The 19089-nt window shown below is 38.8% G+C and overlaps 1 protein-coding gene across 1 annotated transcript in view; it reads right to left on the bottom strand.

Moving 5' to 3' along the window:
* The window catches only part of LDAH (lipid droplet associated hydrolase), a gene marked incomplete in the record, with an annotated part of 112858 nt that overhangs the window by 72116 nt on the left and 21653 nt on the right, over positions 1 to 19089 (bottom strand). Inside the window, 1 exon segment of the mRNA XM_072407487.1 lies at positions 9507 to 9641. Within this exon segment, the coding sequence (XP_072263588.1) occupies positions 9507 to 9641 (135 nt within the window).

The raw sequence follows: 19089 nt of genomic DNA, 5'->3' as shown, positions 1-19089 counted from the left end.
CCCCGAATAATATTAACTGCCACAGAGTCCAATAATTACAAGTAACAATACAGCTATCCTGATATCACAGGGCCTTCATCATGAGTGAGATACATTTTTATAGTGCAATGTTATATTAAGAATAAAAGTGTATTGGATTGGATTGCACTGGCTAAGTCTCTCAAGCAGTGTTTCTCAACCAACTTTCCATGGAAACCTAAAGTTCCTCCAGAGGTTGCTGGGGGTTCCTTAAACAATTTGTGCCTCTCAGGTCAGTTTAATTGACCAATAATTACCAATGATCTCTTTGGCTCTATGTAGGGGCGACATTCTTCCCAATAGCCAGCAATGTAAGAGACATTCTTCCGATTGCCAACCACACTTATAGAGCTGTAGCTATAGTAATTATAGTGGGAGTTCCCTGAAGACCTGAATGTTATTCCAAGGGTTCCCTAATGTTAAAAAGCTTAAGAAAAGTTGCTCTCAAATATTAACAGAAGAGCATGAAGTTAGAAATCAAAAGTTAAACAAGGTTCTAATTTGTAACAGCATGACTGTATATGCAGATTCTTGGTAGGAACAAATTCATTTACTTGTAACAAAAGATCGATTTTCAATTTGTAGAACATGAACCTGCCCACCTGACAAAATTTCTCTAGAAATTCCAAGAAAAACATACCAGATTCAATGGTTTTGGGTAGGTGCCACACTTGTGGAGATGTGTTATACTGCATCACATCCCACTTCATTCTGCCCAATTGAATATTTGCCAGTAGTGACCTATGATATGTGATATGAAATGGCACCCCATCCCAGGTTACCTATTCTTATTTCACCTCTTTCCATTTTTTGAGGACCTTTCCCTCCCATGCTCTCATCTGATATCACCCAGTTCTTGGTCACGTATATGCATCTAGCACCAAAATCATGACACAAAAGAAAAAAGCTTATGGATTCAACAACAGTTATATCTAAAACAAAAAAAGCATTTTCCTTATTTCTCAAGCGTTTTTATGTAATGGATTCTGTTTTTTTTGTTTGTTATTTAGGAATGAAGTTTTTGGAAATTTTATTTTAGAAAATGGTTCACACAGAGAAAATAAGAGGCATCTGGGCCTTTTTAGAAAGTTGAAAACCTAAGTACTATACTTTTTCCTAAAATTTGTGTTTTTTTAAAGATTTCTTTAGATCATGATTTACTAACTATTTGCATCCAAACTTTAAGGACAAAAAGTTTAGGGGCCCTTTCAAAGCCTTTTGTTGTGGTGCCTAAATGCACGATAAGGCAACCAGTTTCAGGAAAAACAAATGTGTATGATGATAAACTTGCACTGCAATGGACCACAGATGTGTTTTTGTGCACAAAAGTGTAAGTGCTCTGACATTTGTTAACTTATTGACAATGTCTTCTCTCTTGATTTTTAATTTTTTTTTTATTTTTATGCTTTTGTTTGATCTATTTGAAGACGTGGCCACCATTTTCTTGTGGTGCCAGTTAGCCATTGCGGCAGAAAGCAGTTGAAAAAAGGAGATAAAAAAGTTGAATCAAAGGAATCCCCACCTGTACAGCCATAATGGCAGCCATCCTAACCAACATACTTCTGGGTTCCCAGAATTGACTGTAAAAAGCTATTCAAGACAAAGGCTTTCCTTGCTCGGCGCCCCCCCAGTGAATATTAGAACAGCTGCACCTTGTAAAAATATTAATCTAAAACTCCTGAGTATCCTAAGCCTCTGCATTCCAGCAAAATTCATAACATACAGACCTCCGACATTGCATTGCAGGTGAGTATTAACACCTATGAATATAATTTTGTGAGAAGCACATGGCTCGGGGGCGAGTAGAGCCTCTGGTACAGTGAAAAAGTGTTATTTACACTGTGCAATGCTCATATGTGCTCCGTAACAGGTTCTGACTCCTTACAGAAGCAATAAAAATATTTGTTGAAAAAAAACGCCATTTGGTAATGCCTACTGGTTCGGAGATTCACTGCTCAGCCTTATATTTGGTTCTACTTTTAAAATCTTTAGAATAAAAGTGCCAAAACAAATAAAGGACCTCTCATTCAGCCGGGCAATCTTTAGTAAGCTTTTCTGAGTCCCCTCACTGTGAATTTGTAGCTGATGACCTTTGTTGGATGGAGAAAGTATGTATTAAACAATATGAATTATGGTGAAGCTCTAATTTTAAAACTTTATATTTGGTACTAAATTATTTAAACTAGTGGGGACCACTGTTTAAGAGATTTAGATCAGATGAAACTGCTGTACTATATTGAGCCACATCCCTGAAGAAGTGGACATTGTCTATGAAATGCGTTGGATAAGGACAATTTCAGCACATGCAATATGTCATCTTGGTATCACTGTTTATAAGAAAATGAAAACTTTTATTGATATGCTTTATAGAAGTAGATTACTGTTGTTAAAGTCCACTTTGCTACCTACTCTATGCCTTCTAACAGTCTCTTGTAATTAGGGATGTTGACAGTAATTGGAATAATGAGAAATGGGATCCTATAACATATAACAAATCAGTAAATCTGACATTCACTAAAACATTCCTTGGTGTAGAATCTACCAGGTTCGTGTGTTTCAAGGCTGGTAATTGATTCTCCAACGTTTCAGGAAATGTCAGATTCCCCACTTTATAAATAAATCCCATTTGGCCCTTTAAGCAAATTAATACATTTTTACATTTTTATAAAAAAACTATAGATCTCATTTTAAAGGAAATTGTCAAAAATCAGAGGTTGCCATTGTTGTTTTTTTTTTAAATTCTTTTTAACTCCCTGGCTTGCTAATCCTTCTAAATCCAGGACTCAGAACCAGAGTGTAGCAAGTGATCTGAGAATTCCTCATGCATGCATTCCCATATCCCATTCCCTAGGATAAAGAATCATAATATACTAAAACCAACGGATAAGCAAGGCTGCAATGTTTCTATCATTTCCAGGAGATTAGCAATGCAAGCCTATGGAAATAGACATTTAGGGAAATATGATCACCCTATATAAATATGTAAATGGTCCATAAAGAGAAGTCTCTTCCCAATTATTCACTTTATGATGTTACAAAGGACAAGACGGCACGCTTTGCGTCTGGAGGAAAAGAAGTTTAAGCTCCAGGTAAGGAAGGGATTCTTCACTGTAAGGTCTGTAAAAATGTGGAAAAGGCTCCCTCAGGAAGTAGTTTCAGCAACTACAATAGATAGCTTTACAAAAAAAACTGGATGCTTTTCTAGAAGGATACTGGATATTAAAGCTAAAAGATAACGGACTGTTGATCCAGAGAACATCTGATTGCCTCATGGAAGGAAGTATTGCATTGTTATTGGTTTTTCTCCAACCACTAAAAAGACATCTCAATTCTACAATTGTAGCTTTTAACATTTGAATGCCAATGATATTTAGCTCTAAATACGATACCAACACAATCCTGACAGCAAATCAAGTCAAACAAAATGCACTGCGCAAAGTTTATTTGGAATGGAATTATTGCAATAAACTTTAAATAAAAGTTATATTTGAGCACAGACCAAAAGCTGAACACCATTCCTCTTGTAATGTAACATTTTTTAATGATTTCTATTTTAGATCTGAAGGCACCAGGGATAAAATTAATTTTCTGTGTCCAGGCACAACAACCTAATTGGCAGGTAGAATGTTTTCCAAGGAAGCAATTAAAAAGAACAATTGGTTCAATTTGTGAAGTTTTGTTAATTTGCTCTTTTAAACTGAGAAAAAAACATGCAATTTTTACAAAATGTTCTTTTTGCTTCTTTAATTTGGCCTTGCAGGTGATTATTGTGGAACAACAAGGCTCAAGCTAAATAAAATGAACATTTAGGGGTCCAATTAAAAAGCATTGATGACTTTCATCCGACATTTTGTGGTGTAAAACAACTGCTATTAAAACACGTGGAACTGGAGGATTCTCCACCAGAGAATGTTTGGTGAATGTCAGATCACTGCTTTACAAAGGGACCCCCTTAATGTATGCTGTACGGTTATCCACAATTTGAGCAGGCAGAGTTTTTATTGCACCTACCTGTTTCTAATCTCAGGTACACTGGGCTGCATAGCTAAGCATACGAATACAGAATAATCCCCCTGGGGTGCCAGGAATTAGCACAGAAGTTTTGCCACCCCAGCATGGCCAACTAAGATGGATAAAACCCAAAATGATACCAGGAACCCATAAAACAACTGGATAAGGATGGTGGCGCTGGCGACAGGGCAAGGACAGGTGAGTGTAATTAAAAAAATGCTAATAGGTATTTTTTATAATGCGGAAGGGACAAGCAATATCATGAACCCACTTGCTTGCCATTTTTTAATTAACGCTTTGTTCATCTGTAAGGCTTAGTTCACACTGACAGTCTGGAGCACCACCATGCTTCACTTTGGGAATGGTGTTCTTTTGGTGATGTGAAGTGTTGTTTTTGCATCAAAGGTACCTTTGGAATTGTGTCGTTCAGCCTTGGCCTCATCAGACCATAACATATTTTCCAACATATTGTTTTTTAGAAGACAATGTATTTTTTGTGCAAATTTTGTAGGAAAAAGCTTCTGTCTTCCAACCCCACCCCATAGTCCAGACATCACCAGAAGAACACCATCCCCACAGTGAAGCATGGTGGTAGCAGTATCATGCTTTCGGGTCGTATTTCCTCAGCTGGGGCTTTAGTAAAATTGGAGGGAATTATAAACAGTTCCAAATACCAGTCACTTTTGGCCCAAAACCTTCAGGTGTCTACCAGAAAGCTGAAGATTAAGAGGAATTTCATCTTTCAACACGACACTGACCCCAAGCATTCATCCAAGTCAACAAAAAAATGGCTTCACCCAAACAAAATTAAAGTTTTATAATGGCCCAGCCAGAGCCCAGACCAAAATACAATAGAAAATCTGTGCAGCGACCTGAAGATGGCTGTGTACAAGGGATATCCCCTCAATCTGATAGATTTGGAGCATTTTTGCGTACAATTTAAAAATAAACATTTTTGTAAGGTGAATCCAACAACGAGAAGGATCCCATATCCCTCTCATTATTATTACTTGCAGTGGTTATGACATTGTGTTGCATTCTGGAGCACAGCTGTTTGGAAAACAAAAGGTGTGAAGGAATTCCTAGTCATTAGCTAATTGCTAGAAGGGACAGCCAGGTATTGTCAGGGTGAAAAAGGTCAGATGTAAGAGATGACACCGGACAACGGTCAGGTTAATATGAGGAGTAAGGTGCACTAATATCACACATGAAGTCCCAGCGATTGCTTAAGGGCAATGTTTTTCTGTGAAGGGCAAAACTTCTCACTGGTGAATAGATTCATATACGGCTGAAGTATTACCCCTTTTACAGAGTGTAATATTAGCCTGATGGCCAATGACCCTGCTATCGGCTTCCATGTCATCCACAATTATCACACCTTTTAATAGAAAGTGAACAACATTCCAATCCACACTCTTATGAGGAACTTGATCATAGGACAAATCAAGCTTTGGACAGATCTATAAGAAATCTAGTTCCCTCAGAACTGTCCACCAGAACTTATCAACAAACCTTGTGCGGTTTTCCTAGAAAGGCTTCTGGGAGTAGTCACTATATGTCACAATGAGAAACATAGGGTTGTAAAAAGTTGGATCCTTGGTATTGGTTAAATGTCCCAGTGGTTTTAGGTAGGAGGCTTTATATAGAATAAAGATCTTGGTAAAATTTTGGAATGTTATTAATATTATTATTAATATTATTAAACAGGATTTATAGAGCGCCAACATATTACGCAGAACTATACATTAAATAGGGGTTACAAATGACAGACAGATACAGACAGTGACACAGGAGGAGGAGAGGACCCTGTCCTGAAGAGCTTACAATCTAGGAGATGGGGGGAAGTATCACACAATAGGAGGGGAGATATGGAATATTGGGTAAGTATTGAGAGTTTTAAGAGACAGAAGATGGGTAGGCAAGTTTAAAAAGATGGGTTTTGAGTGCTCTTTTAAATGAGCAGAAAGTAGGAGCAAGCCGAATAGGACGAGGAAGACCATTACAGAGAGTGGGGGCCGCTCTAGAAAAGTCTTGTATCCGTGCGTGTGATGAGGGTATGAGTGAGGAAGACATTAGTAGGTCATTGGAGGAGTGAAGAGAGCGGCTGGCGGAGTATTTTTCTATCAGACCTTGAATTTGATTCTAAGGTGAAACGGAAGCCCATTAAGAGAACTACAAAGAGAGGCAGCCGAAGAAGAGCAGTGGGAAGGATGGATGAGTCTGGCTGCAGCATTCATAATAGATTGTAGAGAGAGTCGGGTTAGTGGAATATGAGAGAGGAGGATGTTACAGTATCCAGAAGAGAGCTGATAAGAGCATGTACAAGGAGTTTGGTGGTTTCTGGGGACAGGTAGGGGAAGATTTTGGAGATGTTGGGCAGGTGAAAGTGACAGAACCTGGAAAAGTTCTGAATATGGGGGGGGGGGGGGGAGAGGGAAGAATCAAAGGTGAAGCCAAATCGACGTGCTTTTCTACCAACTACATCTTAAATATTGTTGGTATAATAAAAAAAAAATATGTTGCGACATTAAAAAATATGTTGCGACTAATTACCAGCTTGGTGCATCTTAATTATTTTAAGGTGTTTAGGAAACAAACTTTGCAAGCTGTGCTCAAAATTGCAAGAAGGGGGCAAAGGTCCACAAACCATTGTTGCCTGCAGTCTCCCTACAGCTAATATTATGACTGTCTGGCCATATCCATAAAGCAAACATACCAGGGTAAGGATCCTTATTTTCAAAGTATTACTTTTCAGGATTTCCACCTATCCCTCTTTTTAACACTCGTAGACATTATCTTGAGGTATCTGGACTCCGTCAGACATGGCAATGTCCACCATTTCTTTGGACTTTCTTTGCTTCTGAAAGTGAACGCTTACGTCTTTCCATATTTTTCTTCTTAGTCACATCATGGAATGACGTATGCTAATTTCTTTCCTATAAACGTTTTATTTCACTGCTTACAGACTAACGCGTCATTTTGAATGCGTACAACTAAGCATATCACCACGTTCTCAGGTAAACATGTGCGACATCGAGCTCGGTGTACTGACCACGATTTTGGACGACCATGAAGAAATGTTTATGAAAAATGATTAAAATGTCATTGCTTTAGTTTCAAATAACCAGACTGAATGGCAATTATGGAAGAACATGAGGTATGGTGTATACATTTACTTCACCGGGGGAGCCATTTTTGTTACTTGGTTGCAGTATTTGTACAGAAAAACAAATCAATGGGCAGAACAGTTTATTAATTAACCTATTCTCAGGGTTCTATCCTTATAAGGGAAATTAACACCTTGTTCCATTTTCTTCTGGCACATGGCCATAAAAAGTAAATATTTTTTCACTGATAGAGACAGGAAGTGAATGGAAGAGAATGTTCTCTTAGAAATTTGTCACAAGGACCAGTGTCACCATTGAAATATTTGTCCTTGTCTTTGCTGTCTACACTACTGTGCTATTCTACAGGCGGCTTTGGCACTGGTGCCATTTACTCTGAAAGCAATCCAATGAATTTGTATTTTAGAGAAAGGTAATGACCTATCACATTCTGGGATGCACTGCACAGATCCCATTTTCCATGAGCCCAGCACCCTATTTACTTAAAAGGGCTTTCCCAAGACAAAGCACATTTACATACAGAGTAGCGCAAATTAACACTCATGCACAACGCAGTGTATTGGTGTGAATGTGGCCTCAAGTTTTGGGGTAAACATCTATAGTCATGTCACTAGCTGTCCCTCAAAGGGGCTCACAATCTATTGTCCCTACCTCAGTCTAATGTTTTTCATACAAAGGCCAATTTTAGAGGGAAACCAATTACCCTAACAGCATGTTTTTGGAATGTGGGAGGTAACCAGAGTACCCAGGGAAAACCCACGCAAACATGGGGAAAACCTGCAAACTCCATGCAGATAGTGTCCTGGCCAAGAGTGGAACCTGGGACCTGGCGGTGCAAAGGCCAGAATGCTAACTTCTTTTATGGAAAAAACATAGCAATTGTTTATGACACACATTACTTTACCTAAATGTCATGAAGTTGGGGCTTAAATCTACTTTAAAAAAAGTATTCATTGGTCCATTTCTCACTGCCTGCACATCTTGCTTGTTAGCAGGTGAGGTCAGCGGTACAATGCTTCCTGACAGGAGCGCCAGTGGCAGGCTTTGATGTACTGTTTTGCCCATAGCAGCATAATTTGTGTTTAGCTTTTAACAAATTAAAGCTGAAGTGTATATTATGGCTGAGGTTACTTGTGGAACTGAAAGTCATTCCTTCCAAATCAGTGAAGACAGGTCAGGATTTTAAACACAGCTTGCAACAAATATTGTTGACTTGCCCTAAAGCGATCATCAGAAAATGGTTCAGCCTCGTCAAGAAACATATAGGATCAGCATGTTGTGTGTCTGTTTCCAGCTATGTTTTTGTATAGAAATGGCAGCCTAATATATTTTACATTTACAAATGTGTTAGGTTCAGATTGAAGGAGGGGAACAGTTATTCCATTGCAGCTCCTGATGTGCGACATTTTGCCAGGTACTCGGCTCCTGCAAAGCTGCAATGGTTTATAAACAAATCAGTGTTCTGACATTTAATGTGGGAAGCAATTGGTGGTACTAACCCAACCACTGTCACCCCCATTCTTTCTCTATGCGCTACAGTGTGTGTGATACTTCATGAAGATTCACATCAGAGGGAGCGATAAAGGAAAGTAAGGAGTGGTAACTGCACTGGTCACAAATAACACCCCCTGTTCGGTTTATAGAAACTCAGGTATGGGATTTAAAGTGAAACTATGTCCACCTAATATTCAAAAAACTGCAGCATTAAAGCATAGGTTAACTCACCTACCTTCTCTCGTTCTGGGGCACAGACATCTTCACCCAGCACTTTTGTAGGTTTGGGTTCTCCAACCATTTTGACTACACAGGCCAGAATGATGCAAATCATTCATGTGTACATGGGAGTTCATTCATTAAGGCGCTAAGGCATGCAGAGATTGTACACTGAGCTGGGAAACATTTGTTTAATGCCAATATAGCACAGCAGCACTTGTACTTCTGGACTGCTCGTAACATAAGCACTTTGGATCTCACATACTCAGTGCTGTGGCCATATAACGGAAAGATTACAATGTAAAAATTAAAAGAAACAAAAATTCTGAATATAGAAAACAAATGCTGCCACTACTTATAGGGGAAAAAAGCTGCAATATACATTTTTGTTCTTAGGTTTAGATACAGTTTAAGAGGAAGAAATACTTGAATGAATGTCTAGGACAGAATTGTTCCCTATCATAAACCTTGGGTACTTTGGAGATGATAGCATATACATACAAGCTCAGCATAGTGAAATATGTATGCTTATGAAGGTTCCTTTTTCATTTAAATTTTTTAAATTTAGTAGACATTTTTTACTGTGTATTTCTGCAACATAAAACAGACATGAAATAAAAAAAAACAAAAAAAACCTACCATCAGACATGTCCATGCCCAGGGGCGGTGAACAGTGACCAGCATGGCTAATGGCCCACACAGGGTACCTCTTTTTATAACCACAGTACAGGGATTGCATGAAAGTCTTGTAAAATCCAACAACTCCAGGATTACCTGAAAATGATAAGGTTAAGTTAGTTATCTCATCTTATCATGACAAGGAAATAAAAAAAAACTTTTGAAGGAAAAAAGAAAAATAATGCGAAATCCCTTAATATAAAACCCTGCAGAAAAAGTTGGTTAAATGGGGCATAACACAAAATCCAACAACTTATACCTTTTCACATGTAAATGTAATTTCAGAATTTGATTTCATTCTAAATGTTTATTCATGAAGGTTTTTGTTTAGGCATTTTCTGGTATACGGTGACAACGTCTGTCCATGTATCCCAGTTATGGATTGTCACCATATCATAAATGCTCCAAATGAGACTACGAGCTGCCAAAATACAATGGCCTTGATTTATTAACCCCCTGACTGGAAACCCTGAGTGTGGCTTAGGGGTAAAAAAAACACGCTGAAAGCAGTAACCCCGAGCCACACTCCCGAGTGGGATCCCGAGTGGGATCCTATCTTAGGGCCGCATCCTCTTCTTTCGATTTTCCCCCGGGAGTTCCCGTTGACGTCAGTGCGTGCGGGGAGCGAGGCGGAAAATTAAAATAACTTTGTATTGGATTCAATACAAAATAACTGTATTAAATCCAATAAAGTAATCATTTTATATATATAAATATATATATATATATATATATATATATATATATATACCCATATTTATATATGCTACTGTACAGTTATATTACAGGTTTCAGTATTTTTATGCACCCTTGTTTTAACAGATTTTTGTTTTTTTTTAATTAAAGGTTATTTTTAAATTTTTAAATATATGACATATATTTAAGAGTTGAGCTTAAAAATTATAGGCCTACAATAAAAAATAAATTTCCATGCAAAACAATGTACTGCCAAGGCTGGAGAGGATACACTTTCATCAGTAAAGCTGGTCGATCCAGCAAACCTGGTAGGGTTTTTTAAAAGTCATTTGCTATTTGCTAGCAAATGTTTTCAATCCTGGACAAGATCCATTCCACGTTTGCTGGATCACCCAGCTTCACTGATGAAAGTGTATCCTCTTCAGCGTTGGAAAGCCTTTAAAAAAATCAGGCCCAATGCGCTAGCATGGCCCCCCTTTGTCACAAACACTTCAACAATGTATGGTTAATGTCAGATTTACTGCTTTACAAATTTACTCCTTAAGCCATGTTCAGACTGGTGGTAATGTTGCCATGCGGTTACCGCTTCTTCATATCTGGGAACCGCTGTGCATAGTCCAGGCACAGGTTCACATTTACAAACAAAAAAAAACAAAAAATTCCCTATTATTTGGATTGTGAATTCTATGACTTAGCTCCCCCGTACTCTCCCCCTACCTCCCTGTGCCACCTTTAAATTTAGTGCTCTTTTTTGGATTTGTTTTGGCTACAAAGTATTTTTCTTGAAGTCCAAATGAGCACTTCCAAGTCTTTTCAAATATTATGTCGGAAATGTTCGGCATTAAATCCTCATCATGTGAAATTTGCAGAGCAACAGCTGCTGAATGGAAGCAAATGTTCCACAGGCTAGTGTGTGTCTATGAAAGTGAGTGGGAGAAGAGCTGAATGCCATCCACTCCTGAAAGCGAGACCCCTGTGCAATGCATTAAACTGTTTACTGTCAACATTCCAAGGTGACCCGCACACAAGCTCTTCTTCCCTTTAACAATGCAATTACAATATCCACTTTCAACCAGACACAAAATTGTATTATCTTTAAAAGAGGCCTCTCTAATTTCTAAGGATTAACGCGCCCTCAGGAGCTCTGACAACTTCTACCAGCTTGGAATAAGTTCCCAAGCTCCAGCAATCATCCGGAGAGGGCAGTGAAAGTAAAGGTGTGTGTGCTGCCCACCTGTCAGCTCACAGGGCGACCTTTGTACAGCTGATCGCACCTGTGACTGATGTTCCTTACAGACAAAAATTTCTTTTATTTGGTGTCACTCCCCCTCCCCACCTCCTATGCCTTTTCACTAAGCAAATGGCAAGTTTAATTTAAAAGATTTTGTTTGGAGAAAAACGACTCGATAAGAACATCTGTTCACATTGGATTTTTTGTGGGGAAAAAAAGTTCTGCCATTAAAATGTATACATGTGATATGAATGATCTGTAAGATGCGTGACATTTAAAAATGAAGTGTGGCCAGCAGCATTCTAGGTGCATGCTGTAGTTACAATAAAGTGATTGTTTTTTGCAATTCATGTAAAACACATAACACACCTGCATGCATTAACAAGGGGCAAATAGCTTGGCTTAGCCTGTAGTCAAACTAAACATCTTTCCCTCCTAATTCCTATTAAAACTAAATGGCAGTATAAAAAATTAAAGTCTTTTTTACACACCAGAAGCTGTGGTCTTGTGGTGCTCCAGACAATTTTCTTCTTTGTTATTCTGTGTACAACAGGCAGGGTCTTACTTTGCAGTGTCATTGCCCATGTCTAAGTGCCATGGAAACTTTTTAAAGTGGAACTTAAGGTTCACTTTCAAAATTTGCAATCAGGCTGGGTTTTATTGCAGAAAGGGAAAGATGATGTCCCTTCTCAGTGTTCAACCCAGGCTTTTTTTTTTAAACCGGGTAGGACGAAATTGTAAGTGGGTGGTAGCGCCTGTATTGTGACCCAACTCTTCAGTAACGATGGGTGGTAATGAAAAGTGCCGAGTGGTGTGCCCGGCTAAAAGAGGCCAGGGAGAATGCTGATTCTGTTATAAAACATACTTACCTGCCCAGTCACGCACCTGAGCTGCAGGATGCCGGGATACTCAGCACATCTCAGCTTCACCTGCAGCTTGCTGGTCTTAGCGAACTGAGTGAAGAAGATGGTGGGACCTGTGTATGTATTTTTAAAAAATCAGATCAGGCAGGTAAGATTATTTTATTGCAGGGACATCACCTGTCTCTTCTTTAATAGTTGTCCGGTGACAGGGTCCTGTAAGGCTCCAGAAGAGACACATTCCAAAAAAAAAGTACCAAAGTGCACAGAGTAGATCTGTTTTCCATTCACCTTTTATCATTCACAAAGACAGCAGCAACATTTCTGATATTTTGCCCTTATTGGGGTTTAAATTATCATTTATATATTATTATTTAAACTTAAATTAAATATAAATTATAGAAGATGAATCTATGGTGTGTGGATGTGGTACACGTTTGATGGGGAAGTGATGGGCCTCAGAACTAGTCTATTGCCAGAGCTGGAGTGCACCACACAATTTGGAGGAGTATCCCCACTGAGAAGTTACCTCTCCATCTGTCCATTCTGACCCCTGTCCATACTAAAGGTAAATTTACCAAATTGGCAGTCAAACAGCCATATAAACAATTCAGAGGTTCTAATTCTATCCCTTCCTAAACATATCCAAGATGCAAACAAGTAACAGTGTTGCCGCCTGCACAGTGTTCACTGATATTTGCAGGCTGAATGAATGAAAGGGCTAAGAAGTCTCCCAGGGTGTCCAATCATTAAAACCTGAACATTGCTCTGATTATAAAAAGAAGTAAACACCCAGAAGCAGTGCAGTAAAACAATTTACACCATTGTTTAAACCATCTGAAATCAATACCCTTCTTTATTTTTTTTACAACAAAAAAAAAAATTCTCATCATTTATTGATGGAAGCATTTGCTCTGCTGGAGACACTAAAAGCTCTTATTAACACGTTTTGAGACGTTTGTGTTTACTAAACGGACTAATATTATATGCAAAGTGCGGAACACTGACCCAGCATCTGCTGGTGAGATCCATTAAACAATGCAGCATCTGGACAAGCAGAAGTCAGCTCAATGTGATAAGAGCACACTACATCTGCTGAAACCAAAGACGAATGACATTCCTTAACTCCAAGGTGCAAAAACCATTCTGAGGCTGTTGGAACATTCTGTTCAGGATTAGACCAAGCTAGTTACCCCAATTGTATTTATTACTAGCTTGTCTTATGTGGCAGCAGTGCCTTGTACTCACTTATTACTAGCTAGTTTTCCATGGCAGCAAACTCTTGTACTTGCTTATTAATAGCTAGTCTTCCATGGTGCTGGTTCTTGTACTAGCTTATTACTAGCTAGTTTTCAATGGCAGCAGTCTCTTGTACTACCTTTTTACTATCATGTTTTCCATGGTAGCAGTCCCTTGTACTAATTTATTACTAGCTAATCTTCCGTAGCAGCAATCTCTTATACTCACTTATTACTAGCTAGTTTTCCATGGCAGCAGTCTCTTGTACTCACTTATTACTAGCTAGTCCTCCGTGGCAGCAATCTCTTGTACTAGCTTATTACTAGCTAATCTTCCGTAGCAGCAGTCTCTTGTACTACGTTATTACTAGCTAGACTTCCATGGTAGCAGTCTCATGTACTAGCCTATTACTAGCTAGTCTTCCATGGTAGGTGGCTCTTGTACTAGCTTATCACTAGCTAGTCTTCCGTTGAACTAGACTCTTATACTAGCTTATTATTAGCTAGTTTTCTGTGGCAGCAGTATTTTGTACAAGCTTATTACTACCTAGTTTTCCATGACTGCAGTCTCGTGTAGTAAGGTTATTACTAGCTAGTCTTCCATGGTAGCTGTCCCTTGTACCAGCTTATTACTAGGTTTTCTTCAATGGCAGCAGTCTCTTGTACTAGCTTATCACTAGCTAGTCTTCTGTTTCACTAGTCTCTTATACTAGCTTATTACTAGCTAGTTTTCTGTGACCGCAGTCTCTTGTACTAGCTTATTACTATCTTGTCTTCCATGGCAGCAGTTTCTTGTACTAGCCTATTACTAGCTGGTCTTCCATGGTAGCAGTCTCTTGTACTAGCTTATTACTAGCTAGTCTTCCATGGTAACTGGTTCTTGTACTAGCTTATTACTAGCTAGTTTTCAATGGCGGCAGTCTCTTGTACTAGCTTATTACTGTCATGTTTTCCATGGCAGCAGTCTCTTGTACTAGCTTATCAATAGCTAGTCTTTCGTTGCACTGGTCTTTTATACTAGCTTATTACTAGCTAGTTTTCTGTGGCAGCAGTCTTTTGTACAAGCTTATTTGTAGCTAGTTTTCCATGGCAGAAGTCTCTTGTACTAGCTTATTACTAGCTAGTCTTCAGAGACAGCAGTCTCTTGTACTAGCTTATTACTAGCTTTTCTTCCACGGTAGCTGTCCCTTGTACCAGCCTATTACTAGTTAGTCTTCCATGGTAGCAGTCACTTGTACTAGCTTATTACTAGCTAATTTTCCGTAGCAGCAGTCTCTTGTTACTAAGCTAGTTTTCCATGGCAGCAGTCTCTTGTACTCGCTTATTACTAGCTAGTCCTCCGTGGCAGTAATCACTTGTACTAGCTTATTACAAGCTTGTCTTCCGTTGGACTAGTCTCTTATACTAGCTTATTACTAGCTAGTTTTCTGTGGCAGCAGTATTTTGTACAAGCTTAGTACTAGCTAGTTTTCCATGGCAAAAGTCTCTTGTACTAGCTTATTACTAGCTAGTCTTCCACAGTAGCTGTCCCTTGTACCAGCTTATTACTAGTTACTCTTCCATGGTAGCAGTCCCTTGTACTAGTTTATTACTAGCTAATCTTCCGTAGCAGCAGTCTCTTATACTCACTTATTACTAGCTAGTTTTCCATGGCAGCAGTCTCTTGTATTCGCTTGTTACTAGCTAGTCCTCCCTGGCAGCAATCTTTTGTACTACGTTATCACTAGCTGGACTTTCATGGTAGCAGTCCCATGTACTAGCTTATTACTAGCTAGTCATTCATGGTAGCAGTCATTTGTACTAGCTTATTACTAGCTAATCTTCCGTAGCAGCAGTCTCTTGTTACTAAGCTAGTCTTCCACGGTAGCTGTCCCTTGTACCAGCTTATTACTAGTTACTCTTCCATGGTAGCAGTCACTTGTACTAGTTTATTACTAGCTAATCTTCCGTAGCAGCAGTCTCTTATACTCACTTATTATTAGCTAGTTTTCCATGGTAGCAGTCTCTTGTATTCGCTTGTTACTAGCTAGTCCTCCCTGGCAGCAATCTCTTGTACTACGTTATCACTAGCTGGACGTTCATGGTAGCAGTCCCATGTACTAGCTTATTACTAGCTAGTCATCCATGGCAGCAGTCTCTTGAACTAGCTTATTACTATCTTGTCTTCCATGGCAGCAGTCTCTTGTACTAGCTTATCACTAGCTAGTCTTCCGTTGCACTAGTCTCCTATACTAGCTTATTACTAGCTAGTTTTCTGTGCCAGCAGTCTTTTGTACAAGCTTATTAGTAGCTAGTTTTCCATGGCAGAAGTCTCTTGTACTAGCTTATTACTAGCTAGTCTTCAGAGACAGCAGTCTCTTGTACTAGCTAATTACTAGCTAGCCTTCCATGGTAGCAGTCTCTTGTACTAGATTATTACTAGCTAGTCTTCCATGGTAGCAGTCTCTTGTGCTTGATTGTTACTAGTTAGTCTTGCCAGGAGCAGGCTTTCATGGAAGAAATTGGCAGCTTTAGGTTTTTGTGACAATCTTTGGTTGCATGGCAGCAGTCAAAGATGAATATCTATGGAGTTGTAAGTATAAACTAAGCTAATCAGATCAGAGGACCTGATTCTTGTTGTTCGGTGTGGGCCTATAGAAAAAAACAAGAATGGAAGCATGCAACTAGTTAAGAGCTAAGCATAAAAGCTAGGAATTTATTTATTTGCCACTTATGAACTATGCTTGGGCGGAGAATGGGGCTCCGTTGAAGAAAAAAAACCTGTCACTGACTTTCATTGTGGAAAGGGGGATGTTTTATGAAACATGGGGCTGGGGTGTTATTTGAGGTTGAGAACTAATGTGGGGTATGGGAGGTTATTATGGCCAGTGACACTAGTGTTGGGGTTATTACTGCAGCCGCTGACACCAATGCTTGGAAGATTTTTCTGTTGTCCCTATCAATAGGAGTTGAAGATGGGAGCGTGTCATAATTGCTTCTCCCTGGCATGTTGTCGGCTTCCACCACTTTCACATAAAGTGCAGTTCATTCTCTTTGCAACGCCATTTGTTCTGGATTGTATGGTCCAGCAGTCTGGAACAAAATTCTATGCCTTCTCTTATAGCCTGTGTATTGCCAAAACTTGCTGCTTACTTGGGCAATAAATTGTTCAAGCGTATCTGGAACCTAATCCTTGATGCGTAACAAGGAGAGCACAGTATACTTCAAGTAGCTGTCAATGAATGTTCAAAAAAAAAACTTTTCCTAGAATATGAGCTTTTATGGAACCACAAAGATCTAAACGAACCAAGTCGAGGGGTGTTTGGCTTTGCTGATGATATTTTTGAGAAAAGTTTTCTTGGCAGTTTTCCTTTTTATGCAACTTGTTTATTGTTTAACTGCATTGGTCAGTTTTTATGCTATTGGCATACTGATGTGCCCAAGATGATAGAAGAAATTGTTTCTCCTTTGTGACAGTGTCAACCACTTCACTGCACTTCATATTGTACAGTTCATCTGTACATTTTCCTTTGTTTGGCTTTCTTTTGTAATACATAGGTATATTCAAATTTGTAATGTTTCAATTTGATTTAACACAATGAAACTTCACTCAAAATTTAATTTAACTTTAAGTGTAAATGCAATAAAAAGGTTAATGGGTTTAAGTGCCTATTTAAGTTGATGTATATTAACCTGATAGTAGCCAAGGCATTTATCTAGTAATTTGTACCCCAAGAAGTACATTCATCCTTTAACCTGCACAGGAAAGACATTTATAAACTTGCTCTTTTTTTAATATTTAAAATTGAAAGTAGTAGATCTATTGTGTAAATGGTTTCCAGAATGCAATACATTGATATTCCCCCGTTACGTCTTTACACTTTCTATGCAGGGTAACACCTGCCCTTGTTGTAATAAACAATAGGTAATCTGGCAGATATGTAGAAGGCAAATCCCAGCACCTAGGACACTGCGCACATTGATTTACCAGAGCAGCTGGGACATCTGTAAGGTATTAGATGGCTATGACATTATCAAAGGACACAACCCATTATAGTGCGAAGGCCTTAATGAAGTCACAGTGATTTCATGCAAACCTTGCGAAATGCACTGTGAACAGACATCGGGGACCAAAGCACAATGTGGTAATATGTTTTATTGTGTTCTGAAAAAACCTTGCATTTCCATTGTGAAGACATAAATATGTGACAGGCTGAGAATATGATGCATAGAATGTGTGAAAGATTATTCTATACCAAATTTATACCAAATGCATACATATGTTACTGAAAGGAATATCGTATCACCGTGACACCTAATACAACATAGGTGAAGTGGTATTATTTAACTTTCTCCATGATAAAGGTTTGCATTGTTAATGGAATGCATATATATATATATATATATATAAACCTAATATATCTAGTGCTTACTGGGATATTTTTGCTTATCTTTGCATACCTTTCTAATAAAACTGTAATGTACCACGCCAGCATCACCCCACCAGGGTAAATATTGTGGTGTTTCTGGGTTGCAAAAAGATTGTTCACCAGTGGAGAAAGTGTTATAAACAGAGGAAGTTAACTATGCCCAAAAAATGTAGGCAGAGAACAAAAAGTCATCAATACATGTGGTTTTCTTTCATATGATCTCACTCTGAATCTGATAAGACTGGCCAGTCTGGGACAGAAGTAACATAAACTGGACCTGAATTGAAAAATAAAAGGTACTACTGCAATGTCACTTTTGTCAAAAAAACGAACTCCCTGGCTCCTGGTGGTTTTTGTTTAGACTGTAAACTGTATGGCGCATCAGCCGGGGAAAATATAACTCCTGTGCATGAACAAGGGTTACATCTTCCAATAGCTGTATAGGATCACCATCTTTACAAAAGTCCACCGTGGAGCCTGTGGTTAAGATGACCTTTTCCATGTATTGGCATTGCTGCGGGGCAACTGCACAGGGTAAGTCTGTGCCATATTCGGCAAGTATGCTGTAAATGTTTGTTATTTATGAAAGAAGCTCCCCACCCATCAACAAGTTTAGTTCTGCTTTATGCACATCAAATAATAGTCACCCAAGACAGTCAAACTTATCTCAGGCCAAAATATGACATTTAAATCCGTGCATTATATATTCAGGGTTAGGATAATTTATGTGCATGTAATCAGGAATGAAGGAATACCAGTTACCAAATGTTTCCATTTTTGCCTGATGTTTTATTAGCTTGTACAGTTTTGGACAAGGCCAGACACCTAAGGGACTATAATGTAAGGAGTATTTGTCAACAGAGACGTGTATGTGCAGAGATGGATGGAGAAGCTCTTCCTTTGTGGGATAACAAAATGGATGTGGTCATAAAAGCTATCACCAGGTCTTTACTTGTAGTGGTAACTGAGGACATATCCTGCCTGAAGAGTTTTTATAGGCAGCGGAAATAATGGGTGATTATTGGTGGTTTAAAGCATCTTAGCAAAATCCACTGTCAGTCAAATTGATTTAGGATTCTAGCTCCTCTCACATCTGATATTTCAGTTCCA

Source organism: Pyxicephalus adspersus, chromosome 4 (genome assembly GCF_032062135.1).
Source record: "Pyxicephalus adspersus chromosome 4, UCB_Pads_2.0, whole genome shotgun sequence".
Classification (NCBI taxonomy): domain Eukaryota; kingdom Metazoa; phylum Chordata; class Amphibia; order Anura; family Pyxicephalidae; genus Pyxicephalus; species Pyxicephalus adspersus.
This window is presented reverse-complemented; position numbering and strand designations above follow the sequence as displayed.